Source organism: Diospyros lotus, chromosome 9 (genome assembly GCF_014633365.1).
Source record: "Diospyros lotus cultivar Yz01 chromosome 9, ASM1463336v1, whole genome shotgun sequence".
NCBI lineage: Eukaryota > Viridiplantae > Streptophyta > Magnoliopsida > Ericales > Ebenaceae > Diospyros > Diospyros lotus.
The window spans coordinates 28,817,090-28,836,009 of NC_068346.1; the positions used below are offsets into that span (position 1 = coordinate 28,817,090).

Consider the following 18,920-nt stretch of genomic DNA (forward strand, 5'->3'; position numbering starts at 1 on the left):
AGATACTAATGATAAATGATTGTGAGTCACATGCCATATTGCATAAGATACAAATATGAGATATGTGGGTTGGTGTAAGTTGAACTGTTATTGTATGCCCTATGAGCCAAGTGTGGTGAGCTCATAAATGATACACTAAGATTTAAGTCAGTGTCAACTTCAGGAACCAAGTGTAGTGGTTTGGTGATAGATACACAATTTTTGTTACAATGATAAAATGAATTAATTAGGTATGATTCATCCTTTGTACTAATTGATGAAATTCCCTCTTCAACAAGTTGTGCTAGCTACCATGGAGCATAACACGTACGTAATTCAATTAACTTTTAAGTACAAAAAGAAATAAAAACCATAAGAAAGAAAAGATAGATGTGTATATAAGTGGTAAAGTCTCTTTCTTAATTAATCCGCTTTTATAGGCATGTTGGTTTGTGCTCGAAGCTAATGTTTGAATTTAGTTTATCGTTTGGGACGAAAAATAAAAAGGGAAAATTAACAGACAAGTAAAAACATGACAAGTTTAACAAGTGGCTTATCAAGCTTAAAAAGAAAAAAATTAGTTTAAGAGAATTTGTTGATATTGGCTGAGCATGAGCTATACCAAATCTGGAGGTTTATTGCCTAGCTAGCTAGGTTGATCCAACCATACTTTTCCATGTAAGGGTTGGTTACGTTGTTTGTAGGGTATTCGGAAATGCAATCCTCCCAAATATTGTTGGCGTCCTGCTGCAGATCCCTCATAACCTCCCACAAACAGCTATTGCATTTGAAGCCTGACCCAAAACTTATCATCAAAACCCTATCACCCTTCTTCAGCTTCTTCTTCGCTTCTATGTAACCCAACACATACCAGAGGCTGCTTGCTGAAGTGTTACCAAATCTGTGAAGCGTCATCCTTACTGGCTCTACATCTTCCTCACTGAGCTTCAAGCTCTTCTTTATCGCATCGATCACTGCAGCCCCACCTGGGTGCAAGTAGAAGTGATCAATCCCAGCCTTGAAATTGACCGCCGCGGCTTTGCTAATTCCACCTTCCTTTTTTTTCAAAATTCTGCGTGAAACCAAGTACCGAAGTAATTCCTTTACTGGCATCACTTTTGGATATAGATCTCTCACGTTCTGGGTGAAAGCTCGGCTGGCTGAGCTTGGAAGGTTCTTCCCAAGGTAAAAACCAAGCCGGCCATGCTCATCCTCTTTTTGCATGCAAGATTTATACGCTTCATCGCATGATCCCATGTGGGTTCGAAACAAGCCCTTCAGTCTTAGCTTTGCATGGCGTTCCAGAGCTTTGTTGTTTGACAAGAGGATCGAACAGCCGCCGGATCGGAACAAACAATTGGAGAGAATCATCGACTTGTCCTTGCCGGAATACCAATTCGGGGCTATGGATTCTGAGGTTACAACAATGGCGAAATTAGGTTTATTGAGAGATCGGAAGATGCTACGAACGAGGTCAATGGATATGAGGCTTGCGCTGCAACCCATTCCTGAGAGACTGAAGGACTTGACATCCTCTCTCATCTTGTAGTGGTTGATGATTCTGGAGGTTAAAGAAGGTACTGTGGCGAGCATCGACACATTCACAACAAGAACATCTATCTCTGATGGAGAAATCCCAGAGTTGTGAAAGAGCTTGTCGAGTGTGGCGAAGAAGAACTCGTCCATCTCAGATATGGCGTCTGCCAGAGAAGGCATCTCTTCGCGGCCGGCGATGATGTTTCTGGGGCCGTAGGTTTGTTCGCCCATGCCGGAGCTGACAATGGCTCGCAAGAGAAATCTGTGCTCTTCAAGGCCGAGGTTGCGGTTGCGTTTTATGATGTCGCCGGCAAGTTCTGTACTGATCTGTCGGTCGTGGGAGGGTTTGAAGCACTCATAGTGGAGAATGTAGCAGCAGCCATGGCTGGTCCTGCGAAGAGCAAGGTTGCAGAGGAAGAAGATAATGTATGAGACGAGGAGTTTTAACATGAGCAGAATTAGGAGATCCATATGAGAGAGAGAGAGGAGGGGGGAGGAGGAGGGAGAGATGTGTTCTTATGAGTTTTAACTTCACGCTTCTATATAGGCACGAGATGAAAATCAGAATCCCATACCAGAGAGAGAGAGAGAGAGAGAGAGAGAGAGACATCTACTATGCATGAGTTTTCTGTTAGGAAACGTTTGGAGCTAGCATTTCCAACAAATTAAGCAGAAAACGAAAGCACAGTTCACTTTCGAAAGGCTTATAAAAGTTTATTTAAAAACAAAACCAAAAAGTTAGGGTTTTTTTTTTATTAATTAACATTAGTTATAGTGTATACAAAAAAAAAAAAAAAAAGAAAACATTTAGTCTGCATTCTCTTTATTTTTTATTTTTAATTTTTAATTTTAAGTTTTAAATATATTTTATGTTTTATGTTTTAATAGTCTATTTTTAGAAAATTGAAAATACTATCTCTTTGTTATTTTAAAAAATTATTTTTTAAAACAGAAAACTAAAAAACGTGTTCTTTTTTAAATTTTGAAAATAATTTTTTAATAATATTTTATTAAATGAATTTAATTATCCAAAAAATTTAAAATATTTAATTTTGAATAAATAAATAAATTAGCTTGAAAAAAAATAAATTAAAACTATTTAGTTTTAATTTAAATAAATAAATTAAAACTATTTATTATTCAAAATAAATTAATTTTGAATAATAAATAAATAAACTATTTAATTTTTTTTTCTTTTTTAGAACCAAAACATAGAAAATAGATTGTGTTTTTCATATTTTGGATTTAGAGATTATTTTGGTTGAAAACAACCAAAACAATATTTTGTTGTTTTGAGTTTCCTTTATAAATTTTTTTCTTGTTTTCAAAAATGTATTTTTAAAAATGACAAAGTAAATGTATTTTTATTATTTTTAAAAACTAAAAACTAAAAATAGTCTGAAAATAACAAAAAGAATATAGTGAGAGTTGTTGAGCCATGTTAGTAAAGTTGCCTATAATTGCAAGATACCTCTTTAAGTGAAGGTTAAAGTTCTATCATTCCATCTATGTGGACCAAAATTATAGTTTAAGAATATCATTATTATATCAAATACAATAGAACTACAATAAAAATAGTTTATGCGATAAACTAAATAGTGACTGATATTTCATTGCTAATATTTTTAAATAATTTTTAATTTAGAGTCAGAATTAGTGACGGTAGTAATGGCCATCTCCCGGATAATCCTGCTAGCATAGGACATCTGAAAGGAGGTTGTCACAAAAATAATATAGAATAATAAAACTCAACATCACAACTTTTAATCTTAGATATATATATCCAACGGAAGCCTTAATATAAGTTTACATCATTCAAGCACTATAGCCTATACAAAATCAATACAAGGGCACTAATGGATTTAACAAAATAAAAATCTCCTCACAATGCGCCCTTAGCAAAACTACCAACATGGACCTTTTTGTTGGGAACATCTTTGTACACTTCTAAACTTGGGTTTAAGCCCCACTAAACTCATCCCCAAAGATCTCTTTGCCCTTACCTGGAATGACAAAGATTAAACAAGATGAGCCACAAGGCTCATCAAGTATATATACAATAACGGAAACAAGAATGAAGGGATAGATAACAGAAATAGAGTACATCCGACTCCCCAATACAATTTAAACTCATCATTCAATTTCCATTATTAATACCATTCCATACCATCATCATTAATGATATATGCAACATTTCATTTTCCATAATCACATAGATCTCCATACATCGCATTGGCTCACACGACCTTCCATTTACAGCGATCACCTCGGCTCTCAAGCCATTTATTCACATGCATGTATGCATACATATATATAAAAATTAATTTACCACTCATTGGCTTGAGCATCTCCTACCGAGCTATATGACCACCTCACCCGTGTCAAACGTTCCATAGGATATCTTTTTCTTTTCTCATTCATAGAACATAGCTGCAGCGCCAAAATAATAATAACAAGGGCATAAATAATAATAATGTCGTGCAATGTTCATGAGATCTCACATAAATATAATGTACATGCTCCATTATAGAAATGCACATATCATGAACATCATGCACATTTAAACATTTCAATAACATATTCATTCATGAGTCCATGTATGTACATATGTATATGTCTCCAATCACATCCTAGTATTTTAGAGGATTGAGTGATGCAAGAGGAAGCAATTAATAACAACTTAGATTAACAATCATGCTTAGTTTGGATTGAGGAAATCCTTAATCAACTCAAATCATAACCAAAGTATAAGATATTATATATCAAATCGAATCCCTCGAAGTCTAGTTTATGACACTTTAAATGGATCTCAATTTTGATTTTTACATCAAAAGTTATGGTCAAAATAGTGCAATATGCGCAGTGCTGATAAAATTCACTAAGTCGACTTAAGGAGAAAATAAGTCGACTAAGGCTAAGTTGACTTATGGGAAAAATAAGTCGACTTATTTGAGAACAAGGAGAAAAATGACTGCAACGACAAGTCTCTGCCGAATCGACTTAACTCATAGATAAGTTAACTTGACGCAACAAAAAACATACGAAATGAATACCAAACACACCAAACCCCCTCATCTAGCTTCTTAACCCACCAAAGTCATTCCTTGAAGTAAAAATAGGGTAAACAAACCCTAATGAATACATAAACAAGACCCAACTTCATGCCTAAGAAAAGACCCACTAAGATACTGTCAGTCCACACGATCGATCCTTCCACTTCGTCTTTGGTCGTACTAGCAACCCTAGATGGCTTTGAGAGAATTCGAAATTACTATTCTTTTTTTTTAGCTTCTTAAGCGGCATATAAATAGAGTTCAAGAACCCTAATCATGCCATAGAAAACCCTAAACACTTTAGGCCCAATCCTTAATCATATTGGTCTGGCTCTCTCTCTCTCTTTCTTTTTAATTGTGGAATGGGTTCGATCTAAGTGTGTGACTCCTTAGGTCTACCATTAGACTAGATGTAGGGCCAATTCCAATTTGGGTTACATCAGGGGCCAACTCATTGGTTTAATTAAACTCATCTCATGGGATTATTAATTAAACTCTTTAATTAATAATTTTAGAATTAATCAACTTAATTCTAATACCCTACATATCATGGTTAATGTCTAGCAACATGCCATGAATACCTAGCTAATGATGAAAAAAACATGGACCTTTTCAATTGCAATTACCATGTAGTAAAATGCTTTCATCGATCTATGTCCCAATTGAATTTAGGGTATGGTTTTACGATGAAACCCTAATCATTCAATAACTTTGTATCCATCCAGATTTATGACTTAATAGGTGAAATCAAAATACCTTTTGATTTCCACCTTATCTTGGCCAAGGATTTCCTCAGTCATGAAATCATCGGAATACATAGACATCCTCTCATCTTGATGATAAGTGATGAATCCTATTTCGATATTCACAAGCCTTCATATGTAATAAGGCCACACCCAATGACAGTTTGTTAACGACTCCATTAGAATCCAAAAAAGCACTAAAGCATAATTAGTCAAATATAACACTACCATGATGTCTCAAGTCTAAGGATCAATCTACACAATTGCAGCATAGGAATTCCAATTTGACATTAAACAATAATCATTAGGAATTTTGTAGCGGGTTAGTTCAGTATACTTATTCTTATAATAAGCACCCACATATATTCATTGGTGTCACACTAATGTCCATGAAACAAGACATTCTCCTAATTGAGTATGTATTATATATGCTAGTTTATCCGAGTTATTAGTCTCCATTCCTAACAACTCTATGACTAGGAACATTTAAGATTAAGGTTTATAAGAAATATGTTTTATGACCGTCATCTCTATACACGACCATATTCCATGAGCCTATTTGATTTATGGACTTTGTCAAGTATGGATTGTAATAAATAATGATGACAACCATCAATGACAAATAAAACATAATACCTTGTAATAACAATTGATTGAAGATAAAAAATTCCAATGTAAAGTATGATCAATTACATAAAAATATAATTGGCTTGTGGGGCATAACTCTAACAGATACAACAATGAAAACAACTGGAGACTTTCATGAAAAATTAGAATATTTATAAGGGAAGCTTGTTGCAATGAAATGGAGAAGAAATGAAGGAAATACTTGCACAACCATTAAAAGAAAGTGTAAGAGAACTTACCTTAAATGGTGTAACTCCAAGAGATGAAGGAAACTCCTAATATATGAAATTTTCCTTTTGAAGCTCCAGCCAAGAGAATAAATGAAGAAGAAGAATAAGAAGAAGAAGAAGAAGAAGAAATGAACGAGAGAAAGAGCAAGAGAGAATGGAGAGAGAGAGAGAGAGAGAGAGAGAGAGAGAGAGAAGAGGAATGATGGTTTGAGAAGCAAGAAGGAATGGGGGGAGATGGGTTGCTGCCAACTCCAACCACTCCCTCATTTTCTCTTCCCAATTTGCCCTTCACTACACACACACGCACTTGAAATATCCAAACCCCTTATGGTTATTTCTCATCTCATTTTCATTTCTTTTCCCTTTATTTAATTCATCCTTGCATTAAATACATAAGCCTAAGCCCATCTCAAGAGTCCACTCATATTGGATCCAAGCCCATTTAACCCATCATTTTGGACTCTTCTACACATTTAAACCCCATTTATATGGGCTTATACATTTTCACATCACTTGCATTTATTATCCCACATAATTATCATTTTCATTAATTTTCCTTTTATCAACATATAAATTATTTTTCAAAATTAATTATGACAAAATTCAAATACCCAAAATAACTTATACTAATAACACCTAGACTCACTAACGGGTCATTATAGATGGAAACCCCGTCACTAAATAATTTTTTTATATTTTTAATAAATTTAAAACTTTAGCGACGGAACAAATCCGTCGCAAAAAAAAAATTAAATTAAAAATTTAAACTTTAGTGACAGAACAAAATTCGTCACTAAAAGATAAACAAAATTAAATTAAAATTTAAAACTTTAGCGATAGGGGTTTTACCCGTCGCTAAAACAGAAAAAAAAATTAAATTAAAAATATAAAACTTTAGTGACACAGGTTATATCTGTCGCTAGAAAGAAAAAAATTAAATTAAAATTCAAAATTCTGAGACAGGGATTATACCTATCACTAAAAAAGGAAAAAAATTCAATTAAAATTCAAAATTTAGTGACGGGACAAATCCATCGCTAAAAAAGAAAAATAAATTAAAATTTAAAACTATAGCTACAGAACAAAATTCTTGGCTAAAAAATAAAAAGAATAAATTAAAAATATAAAACTTTAGGGACGGGATTATACTTGTGGCTAAAATAGGAAAAAAAATTAAATTCAAAATTCAAAATTTAGCGACGGAACAAATCGGTTGCTAAAAAAGAAAAAAATTAAATTAAAATTTAAAACTTTAGCGACAGAAAAAATTTGTAGCTAAAAAAGGAAAAAAAATTAAAAATTTAAATTTTAGTGACGGAATAAAATGAGTTGCTAAAAAAGAAAATAAAATCAAATTAGAAATTTAATATTTAGCGACGGATAAAATCCATCACTAAAAAAAATAAAATAAAAAGAAATAAAAATTTAAATTTAAATTAAAAAGAAAAAATTTAAATAAAAAATTTAAAACCTATTGCTAAAAACAATAAACAAATAATTAAAAATTTAATATGAAATTTATAAAATATTTAAATTAAATTTAAAATCTTATTTGATAACATAATGTTTCATAGTTAAATGTAGAATTTATAAAAATTCCAATTAAATTCAAAATTAGTGAAGAAAAATTTCGTAATTAAGTTGCAAAATTAATAAAATATAAAATTATAAGTTAAAATCAAAATAAGAACAATTTTTTTTGCTGCTAATAATTTATAAACTTCTATTTGAATTGGTAATGAAATAAAATTAGTAAATATTAAAATTAAAATTAATATTCATTTCCCTTTACTAATAGTAATGTTAAAATTAATATTCATTAAATAAGTTTGAAAAATTTTGGAGCGTAAATATAATTTTGAAAAGTTTGGAAGAAAATATTATAAATATAATTTATACACATTAATAATCAAGAAGGCTTCCAGATCGGCTGGCTCGCACGTGCGCATATAGGTGCTTGGTTCTTGGAGGTTGGGGGTTCGATTCCAAAGTGTAGTGTTTGAGATTATTGTGATGCTCTATTCCCACTTATAGGTGTCATTTGTGAACAATCAATCGAACTGCTCATATGCCTGGCCATTCGTGAAGAGCGGACTATATTTCAACACAAAACGCCTTAGATGGGAACTAGGTTTTATCCTTCCTTTCCCTCAATCTCAGGATCCACTAGCAGATTTGGGTTTTAACCATACCACACTTGGCTAATAATTTCCATTAAGTTTGCCCAATCTCCATTTTAGTTATTTTAATTCTTCTTCTTTCCAAGAATTTCACCGGGATTTATAAAATTCACCATTTCAATCAACCCATTGATTTGTACCAATTTTGGAGGAAAAATTCATATAATTTAAATTCTAAAAATTTTTGGCATTTTCTCCAAAAATACCCAAAATCTCTTTATTTTTGAAAATTCTTTTGGGGCCCAAAATCAACCAAGAATTGCCCCAAGAATCCCCTAATTTTCCAATCTTTTTCAAAAAAATTGGCCAGTGCGGCCTCCCGAGCACCCGCGCGAGCCCGCCTGCAGCCTTCCTACTGCATGCCTACATGACTTAAACATTTTTCTTAGCTTTTTTTGCCCAAAATTTTCAGATTTTACCCACATCATCCATACATCAGAAATACCTAATTTTGTTTCCACAAAAGCTTACAAAAAAAAAAAAAAATACTCATTTTCTTCTTCCACAAAGCTTAGACAACAAAGGAAAAATACTACTTACACCCACTCATGGTGCTTATTACAACATAAATCAATACAACCAAAAATAGGCTTCCATAAGCCATGAACCCACAAATTAAATAAAACACATGCTAAGGCTTCTATAATCCATAAATTTACAAAACCTACCATGAGCTTCCCAACTTCAAGCTTGCAACACCCTTTTTTTCTCTTGGCATATGAACAACCTACAAGTTGAGGGTAAAAACCTCATGAGCTATTAAGCTCAATGAAGGTGCAATGACAATAAGTATGAACATAAATATAAAATATAATGTCAATGCATGCAATGCAATAAAGTTAGGGCCTTTACATCCTCACAACCACATTCGTTTGACGTTTAAACCTATCCTACCCCACACAACTTCATGGCCATAGGTCCTTGAACACAAACAACATGCCAACGCACACATATTTACTCATGAACCATACAACATTGGAAAGCCATCATCCCATGGGGTTATCCCTTACCTTAGCATTCTTTGAAGCTTTTAAACCCTTCTTAGCTTCATTCAATCCCTTCTACCCAAGAGATCCTTGCACAAAAAATAAATCCATATTACAAGAGAAGAAAGAGAGAGAAAACATCTAACCTTCATGGCTAAGACATAAAACAAATCTTACCTTTCTTTCCTTCATTTTTCTTCTTCTCTTTTCTTTTCCTCCAGTGGATGGCTTCTCCTTCCAAGCTCTTCAAATGGGAAAAATTTGAGCATAAAGCTCTCTTTCTTCTTTTATACTCCTTTCTAACTTTTCAAGAATAAATCCTAATCATTGGATCTTCCTTGTCTTGACATATTTTAGCCCTTGATTTCAATCCATGCAAGACTCATTCTTGGCCTTTGGATCTTTCCCCACTTTATGAGAACAAATCTCATCCCTCCAAAGAAGCACAATCCAAGTGCTTGGCTAGGCTTAAATCTTAACCATTTTAAAAAAGCACAATCCATATGCCTATCCAAAATTAGTCTTTAATTTAATTCATTATTATGTTGGCAATCCTTGCCAACTTTCAAGACTAGATAATGGCCCTTAGATCACTTTCCAATTCCAAGAATAATCTCATCCCTTAAATTTTTCATTTCTTTCTCATTTAAATTAATGAGACTATTTTTCACCATTAATGTATGACTAATTTCATTTTTCTTTAATCCATATAATCACGCCTCTCATTAAATGCTTGAAAAACTAATTTCAATTCTTTTGCATTTATTTAAATATCCCTATTTTTACTTAAACAAGACTTTGCCAAGTGTCATCTCTAGAACACCATACTTGGCTCCCAAGCTTCCATCTCAACCATCCATGTGGCTTCACCACATTAATCCACCATTTTAGGGAAAATTAATTATTTTCTCAAATAATTAAATATTTATCATTTTTTCTATTTTCCGTAATTATATTCCTTTACGGAATTTCACTCCAAATTACTAACATACCCCTTGTGAATTATTAATCCCATTAATCTCCACATAAATACAAAAATGGGAACTTAATTCACTTACTTACTTAATTTCACCTAGGAATTATTTCCAATTTACCAAAATACCATTTATTGGACTCCACTATCCAAATTACCAAAATGCCCCTCTCATAGGGCACCATTATCCTCAAGATCCCTCCCCTTCTCAAGGGCATTTTTGAAAGTTTTTCACTTCCGTTCTCATTCTCTTAACACTGGTAACACCGGGTGTTACAATTATTACTGGGATTATTATCCCAGTGCTAGCACATGGAGAGCAGAAGCGCAGCCATGTGACCCGTGCATGAGGGGAGGGTGGGCGAGTGCGAGGGCTGGCACGTGTTCATTTTAGGGGCATGCGCTAAATTTAGTGACAGAAATATCGTTGTTGAATTCAGCGACAGGATTTTGGCCCGTTGCTAATTAGCCCCATCGTTAAATTAGCGACGGGTATAACCCCTGTCGCTAAAAAAAATCATCGCAAAATTTTAGCAATGCCATTTTTAGCCATAGAAAGGTACCCGTCACTAAATTTGTCGCTCATTTTTTTAGCAATGGATTTTGATGTTTTAGCGACAGAATTTTTCGTCACTAAAACGTTGATTTTTTTGTACATACCCATCTTTGAACGAGAAGACTCCGCACATTGATCAAGCGTAAGGGGGATTAAGATTAGTTTATATTTCAATAATTTTGTATTGATTTTCAAGCTCTAAATTTGTTTACAAATTTAAAGTGATGACATCACAGACTAATCAGTTAAGAAGTATTCCATGTTGGATACTAATTTTACATTTGGTGGGCAAAATAGAGGGTGAGGGAAAGGGAATGAGAATGTGTTTTGCAAAAAAGTTTGTTTGATTGATACTGTTGTTGGCAAACTACAACAATTAAATTTATTTATCGGGGAACAGCCAAAGCAGAGTCATTCTCTGAATCCAAGGGTCCAAGATGCTACCGATGAGGTAAACTAGGGTCCTGAAGGCCAAATCTTTGGATGAACCTGAATGAGAGGTCTCCGGGGCTATGTGTCCAGAAGGGCTTTCGAGGCGTTAAAGAAGAAGAATGGGACCCTGATGGGTCTTCGAGGAAGCATGGTTGAGACTTAGCCTTGGAGCATAAGTGTGACACCCGTGACTTAAAACATGCTTAATAATAATAATATTCGTATGAAATTCAAGGTTTAGCACAGACAAGAAACTTGAGGAACGATACTTCTGTAAACTTAAATGATGTTCCAAACATAATAGAATTCAGAGCATGTTTTGCATAAATATAACGTTTGATATTGAAAACATGGATTTGGTATAAGAAAGAAAACTTAGCAAATATGTTTTGTAACAACAACATCCAAATTGAGAAATCCAGCCTTAAATTGAGACTCAGCCTTTTCATAAACTTATATAAGCTTTAAGGACATACGATGTAGCAATAGTATACATATACCATAAGAGTGTAATACTGAAAATATTTCTAATACAAGAAGAGAGAAACAAGATTTTGATTATTAAAAATTATCTTCAAATAGCCACCACACTCCACGTCCACATTTCGATCTCCTCATTCATAATCACCTGGGGGGAAAAATATGGGATGAGATTCATGCGAGTCTCAGTAAGTACAAGAGAACCATCATATGTATTTAAACAAGTCATGACATAACATAACATATCATATGGAGACACGAGAGGTTCCACCAACTTGTAGGGGTAAGAACCCTCGTGCGTAGCGCTACCGAGCTCCGGTCCCGAGACTTGCGTGAACATAAAATAATATGAGAGACCACATAACATAATTCATGGGCATACTTAAACATCATAAATAGTTTATAATGTACTTACCTCAACTTGGCTAGATGAGATTCGAATGTTTAAGGCTTCACACCTTACCAGGTTTGTTTTTCTGTAGACAAAATACGTATTTTCATGAACTAAACCTCAGATAATCTTACATGGGATTGTAGGTAATTAAATAAGGGGTTGATATGTGAAATCTCATGGAAAAAGGGGCTTACATGTGCCCTCACGCGTCCCAAGAAGAGGTGGCGCCTATTTTCAATCCTTAGGGGTAGATTCGACACCCTTTCGTATTTTTGCCATATCTCTCTCATTTTAACTCCGAATCGACTTTCGTTTGAACCTACGGACTCCTATTTCAGTCCTCTACATGATTATCTAAAGAAATCAGACTTAACTCTCCGATTGGCAGACTGTTACAGCAGATCTTTGCGGCTATCCGCTTTCCATCAAGCCTTTTGCCTTTCCTTCATTTTCTCTCTCGTTTTTCACCGAATTTCTCTCTTTCTTTTACAGAACTTCCTCCTCACACTCAAGATCTTATTTATCTTTGAAATTTCTCTCAAAGTAACTTGGATTTGGCTCACACAATTTTGAGATGGCTTGGGAAGTTAGATTTCAAGCCTATTTATAGAATTATCTATCAAATCATAGCATGCCATGTGTCACCTTAATTATTTGGGATTCATCATTACTTCCATGTCTTACCACCCAAATGGTGAAATGGGTCCCAAACTTGGAGGTTAAGTAAAGGTTTGGAGAAGACTTATCCATGTGCTTCCATTCAAATAATGCCACGTGTCCTATAATCATTACAATCTTTGAATTTTTCTTCTTTGATTTTATCTTCCAATACAAGCCTCCAAATCTTACCTTCACATGGCTTCTAGGATAAGAACCCATCATGGCCCTTATCTCTTCCTTTCCAAGCCAATTTCTTTCTTCCAAGCTAAGCCACCTTAAGACTTTTGGGTAACATTCATTATTACAACTTCCAAGCTAAGCCTCCTTAAGACTTTTGGTGTAAGCCAATCTCTTTCTTCCAAGCTAAGCTATTCTAAGACTTCTAGTGTAAGCCAATCTCTTTCTTCCAAGCTAAGCCACCTTAAGGCTTTTCGTGTAAGATTAATCATTCTTCCATAAGACTTTAAGGTGAAGTTCCAAATCCAATCCTATCTCTCCAAGTCATGTCTTCTAGGGTAAGGAATCATCATTACAATCATTTCCTTTATTACGTTAATGCCCTGAATCAAAATACCATTCATTTTACTACTATAATTTTCCATTACAACATCCAAGCTTTATAACACAATTTGGAATTCTTGGATATTACATATTTGAACCGAGAAAGGAAATAAACAAAATCTCGGGTGTTACAACAAGAGACGTTAGAAAGGCATGTAAGAGACTCCCCACGCGGGCCTTCCGATGCCTAAGTCATACAATAGTCCATGGGAAATGTCCAGAATATGTAGATTAGTATCCAATGTCAGGTGTATGTAGCATGTAAATGTTCTTTGTCCCAAAGAGAGGAATGTTTAGGTTCTCGAATAGGTTGTAGAGATAGATAGATAGATAGATAGATAGATAGATAGATAGATAGATAGAGAGAGAGAGAGAGAGAGAGAGAGAGAGAGAGAGAGAGAGTATTGGCCAAATGGCTAGGGTCGAGAAAAAGATCCATTTTCCTTCGAGGAGGCATGTATTTATAGATGAATGAGTGAGACCCATGGTCGAGTCGGAAGGATCTTCCGAGGAATACTTCTAGAGAGGTTGGAGGGCCTAGAGACGTCATTGGGGCAAGGTGCTGATAGCTATCTCTGGGTGGTCCCAAAGAGGCTTTGAGGCCATCTGATGACTTGGGTTTGGGAGACTTGAAGAGTGTCCTCAGACTTATGTAAAATGAAGGCTAGATCGTTCCTCGAGGACCTAAGAGACTATTGTCTCCACAACAATAACTCCATACTCTTGCCTTGGGTTGAAAGGTAAAGGGAAAAGTTAATAAAACTGGGTGCTCAACGACTCATTGAGGGGAGAGTCTCCGGGGGACTCGTGACACTAGAAATCCAAGTCATACAGTCTTAACAACTTGATAGTAGGAAGTTTACCAGGAAGTATAGGGACTTATTCATAAAGAAATGAGTAAGAGATATAAATAAAGATATGACCTTCTATTAATATCAAGAATAATTAATAACACCATTTACATATATCCCATGTAATGTAAATCTAACATCTAGGACACTATCACTAACATTTCAATAATGTTAATTTATAGGCTACAACTATCGAATTATCACATGGTATCAAATGCCCATCTTTTGAAGATGGTGATCCAGTGGAGCTTGTGTCAAAGTCTTAGTCAGTGGGTCAACAATATTCTCTAGTGATGCCACCTTTTATAGCTGTACGTCATTGCGTGCTATAATATCTCAGATAAGGTGGAGGTGGCACTCAATATGCTTGGATTTCTGGTGAGACCTGGGTTCCGTAACTTGTGTAATGGCCCCCACTACAAGAAATTTGGTCATTAGTGGCGACACAAAGGTATATGTAACTAACGGTTGGAACCACGCCCAGGTCATAAATGAACCTCCTCATCCAAACATCCTCCTTGGCTGCATCACATGCTGCCATATATTCCACCTCCATGGTGGAATCAATAGTTATATCTTGCTTGAAACATTTCCTGTTAACTGCTCCACCATTGAAGACAAAAATAAGCCTAGATGTGGATTTTCTATCATCCACGTCAAAATAAAAGTTTGAATATGTGAACCTGTCTACACAGAGATCACCTCTTCTATCGGCCAAAATCATATCCATAGTCCTTCGCAAGTACTTCATGATATGTTTCACGACCTCCCAATGATCATCACTTGGGTCAGACTAATAACTACTGGTGACACTCACTGCACATACACGATATCAGGCCTCGTACATAGCATAGCGTATATGAGGCTTCCCACTGCCAAAGCATAAGGGACTCTTTCCATGTGCTGCCTCTTTTTCTGAGTCTGCGGAGTCATCCTCCTAGAGAGTGAAACTCCATGTCGTGTAACACCCCCTCTCCTAGAATTGCTCGAGAAGAGGTGCTACGGGGAAAATAAAATAAAACTAACTGATAAACTGAAATCTGATACCATAATTGAACATCTCAATCAACTGGAATAAAAACTCTGAGTCAATACAAACTGAAAAGCATAAACTCTGACTAAGGGACAATCCCTAAATTGAAATGTAAATTAGATCTGAATTGAGAAAACACTATAAAACTCAACAGACTCCCAGACATCTTTTATCTTGAGCGTCTCCACGTACACACTATAGACCATTACTGCTAGGCCCCATATCTAGTACTCCCCCGCTAGGATCTGGAGGGGTGAAGAGTACAAGGTGAGCTATAAAGCTCAGCAAGTAATAAGCTGGAAAGAATATTAAAGCTAAATCGAAGAATATCGATACTGATAAATACTTACTGAAATTGTACCGAGTATAATCACTGTCTGTTTAGATTAATAAAAATGTAATGCACATAAACTATAAACTAAATGCAGGTATGCAACTTTGGCTCATAGGCCCACATAATCTGATAAAACATACCTGACTGATTTGAATCTTGTAAACAGAAAAAACTGTAAGCACATACTGTGGGCAAAGCCCCTAGCCCCCTGGTCGTCACCAGGCGAGCAACTCATAAACTGAGTTGTAACTGAAACTGATACTGGTGGGATCCCCGCGGACTAAGCCGCCTAGCGCGCATAATGCAATGCTCATATAAATGCTGGCACACGATATGTAGTGCTCCATATAAAGTCATGCTAAATGCTCATACGACAATGTATGCACATAATCTCACAGAATAATGCTGAACATGTCATAATAAATACTAACCATGCAATCTGATCTTTAGTATATTGGAATACAAAGATTCTATGAATTATGTATTATGGTATGGGCATGATTAACTTGTTATATTCTGGCATAAAATTCAATATTTGGAGGTACTGAATATCTTTATTTGAATAAAACTTGAATTAAAACATCATTGGAAGTTCACTTGGATTTCTGGAAAAGCCATCCAGGTATTAGGGAGGATATCCTGATATGAGGAAAGACATCCGGATACGCTGGCCCTCAAATAAGAAGCTATTCAGATATGCTGGGATATATTCAGATAGAAACTAGGACATTCGGATATGATTTTGAACATTCAGATATCTCACAAGGCACTCAGATATATATATCAGGAGACTTATTTGAATATAAAATTAAACTTTGGAGAGAGGTATCCGGATATGGAAGGAGGCATCTGGATATGCTAGACCTATTCAGATAGAAGAAAGGGCATCCAGATATGAGCTATCCGGATGTGCAAAGAACCATCCAGATATCATACACAAGGAACTTGGAACTCGTTCGGATATGGGAAGACCCATTCGGATATCTACAATTAAATTTGACGAACATGAATGCTAACAAAGACTGAAATCTGAAACAAAACTTAATGATTCTACAGCATTCTGAATAAAATCTTAGGAAAACGAATTCCAATCGATATGAAACAACTTTAAGGATGATTCAAAGATAATATTTGATTGAATCGTTATAAAGATCATACATATATGAGACTTGCCTCTAAAAGAAATAAAAGGAGGAAGGAACTTGCAACTCAAAAGAAAGAAGAAATAATAGGACTTGCACTCCAAATGGGAAAATGAGTAATAGACCTTAGAGTAATAGAACTTGCAATCCAAAATGGATAAGGATTAATAGAACTTGCAATCCACAATGGATAAGGATTAATGGAACTTACAAATCCAGAATGGATAAGAATTAATGGAACTTGCAATCCAGAATGGATAAGGATTAATGGAACTTGTAATCCAAAATGGATAAGGATTAATAGAATTTGTAATCTAAAATGAATAAGGATTAATAGAACTTACTCATAACTTCACTGTTATATGCATATATATATATCTCTGCTTACTGATATAAATCTGAAAACTACAACGAAGAACTGGAATAATCTGAAATCAAAACTGATGCGAACCTGTAATGGAAGGGATTACAGGAAGAATACTTGCCTGATAGAACTCTCTGATTGAACCTTGGAGCGATTTTGAAGACTCTAGCAAGCCTCTTCTATCTCTTGGCCTTTTTGTTCTTCACATGGCGTGAAGAAAAGCTAAGCTAATGGGCTCTATATATAGACATAAAGCCCTAGATCACACTTCTTCTACAACTTGGATTCCTTCTCCAAATCTACTAGGAGACTCTCAATCCATATCCATCTCATACATGGATTCTCATTCTCTTTTAAATACATAATCTCACTTAATTAATAATAATACAAAATTATTATTAAAACTCTCAAATAATAATAAAACTCCAAAATTACCTTCATGCCCTTGCATTTAATTTCCACAAAATAAATGCCATTTAAATGCTATTTAAATACTATTATCTCAATTAAAAATCTAAATTGCCACCTTGGAAAATTCCTTTAACTCCAACATTAAAAAGAAATAAATGCTATTCTTTTACTTCAAAATCTGTAAATTGCCACATTAAATAATTAATTGAAAAAATATCTTAATCAAATACTTTAACAATTAATTAAATAATTCTTGAATAAATACTAGGCCCTCTAACGGGTCGTTACAATTTCTCCATTCCTTAAAAGAATTTGGTCCTCCAAATTCGTACCTGGTTACTCAAACAATGAGGGGTAAAGACGCCTCATCTCTTCTTCTTATTGTCACGTCGCCTCTTCTGACAAGTGTCGCTGCCATTGAACCTTAACAAGGGGAATTGATCGGTTCCTCAAAATCTTTTCTTTTTCGCTCTAATATACTGATGGGCATCTCTTCATAAGACACATCTTCTCTAATTTCAAGAGTCTGAAAGTCAATCGCATGCTGAGGATCTGGCACATACTTCCTCGACATCGAAATGTGGAACACGTTATGAACATGGGACAATTGAGGTGGCAAAGCTAACTCATATGCCAAAGTCCTTATCTGCCTTATAATCTCAAACGGACTAATGTAACGGGGACTAAGCTTCCCTGTTATGCCAAATTTGCACACCTTTAATAAGCATGACTCTCAACCAAACATGGTCACCTACCTCAAACTCGAGGTCTCATCGTCGCTTGTTTGCATAGCTCTTCTGTCTGTCTTGTGCTGTCTTCATTCTTACTTTGATCACTCGGATCTTTTCTGTCGTCTGCTCAACAATTTCAGGACCTAATAAAGCCCTATCTCCAATCCTTCCCAACATATTGGCGATCGACATGGTCGCCCATACAAAGCCTCATAAGGTGACATTCCAATACTTGAATGGAAACTGTTATTGTAGGCAATTTCCACCAAAGGTAGGTGCTCATCCCAACTACCTTGGAAATCTAGAACACAAGTTCTCAACATGTCCTCGAGAGTCTTGATAGTCCTCTCTGACTGACCATCTGTCTAATGATGAAATGTTGTACTATACTTCAACTGAGATCCTAATGCATCATGCAAACTCCCCCAAAATGGGAAGTGAAAAAAGGATCTCGATCTGATACAATACTGGCTGGAACATCGTGTAATTTCACGATCTCCTCAATATAAATTCTAGCAAATCAATTCAATGGGTAAGTTTTCTTAATGGGTTAATTTAGTCAAACTATCAACAATCACCCATATAGCATCATAGCCTCTAGTTATTCTGGGTAAACCCATCACAAAAATCCATAGCAACATTATCCCATTTCCACTCTAGAATA

At 35.0% G+C, this 18,920-nt stretch overlaps 1 protein-coding gene across 1 annotated transcript; it reads right to left on the reverse strand.

Moving 5' to 3' along the window:
- Positions 1–621: 621 nt before the first annotated feature.
- Positions 622–1,986, reverse strand: LOC127809338 (3-ketoacyl-CoA synthase 12-like). Its single transcript, XM_052348104.1, has one exon. The coding sequence runs from the start codon at positions 1,984–1,986 to the stop codon at positions 622–624; it is 1,365 nt and encodes a 454-aa protein (XP_052204064.1).
- Positions 1,987–18,920: the final 16,934 nt, after the last annotated feature.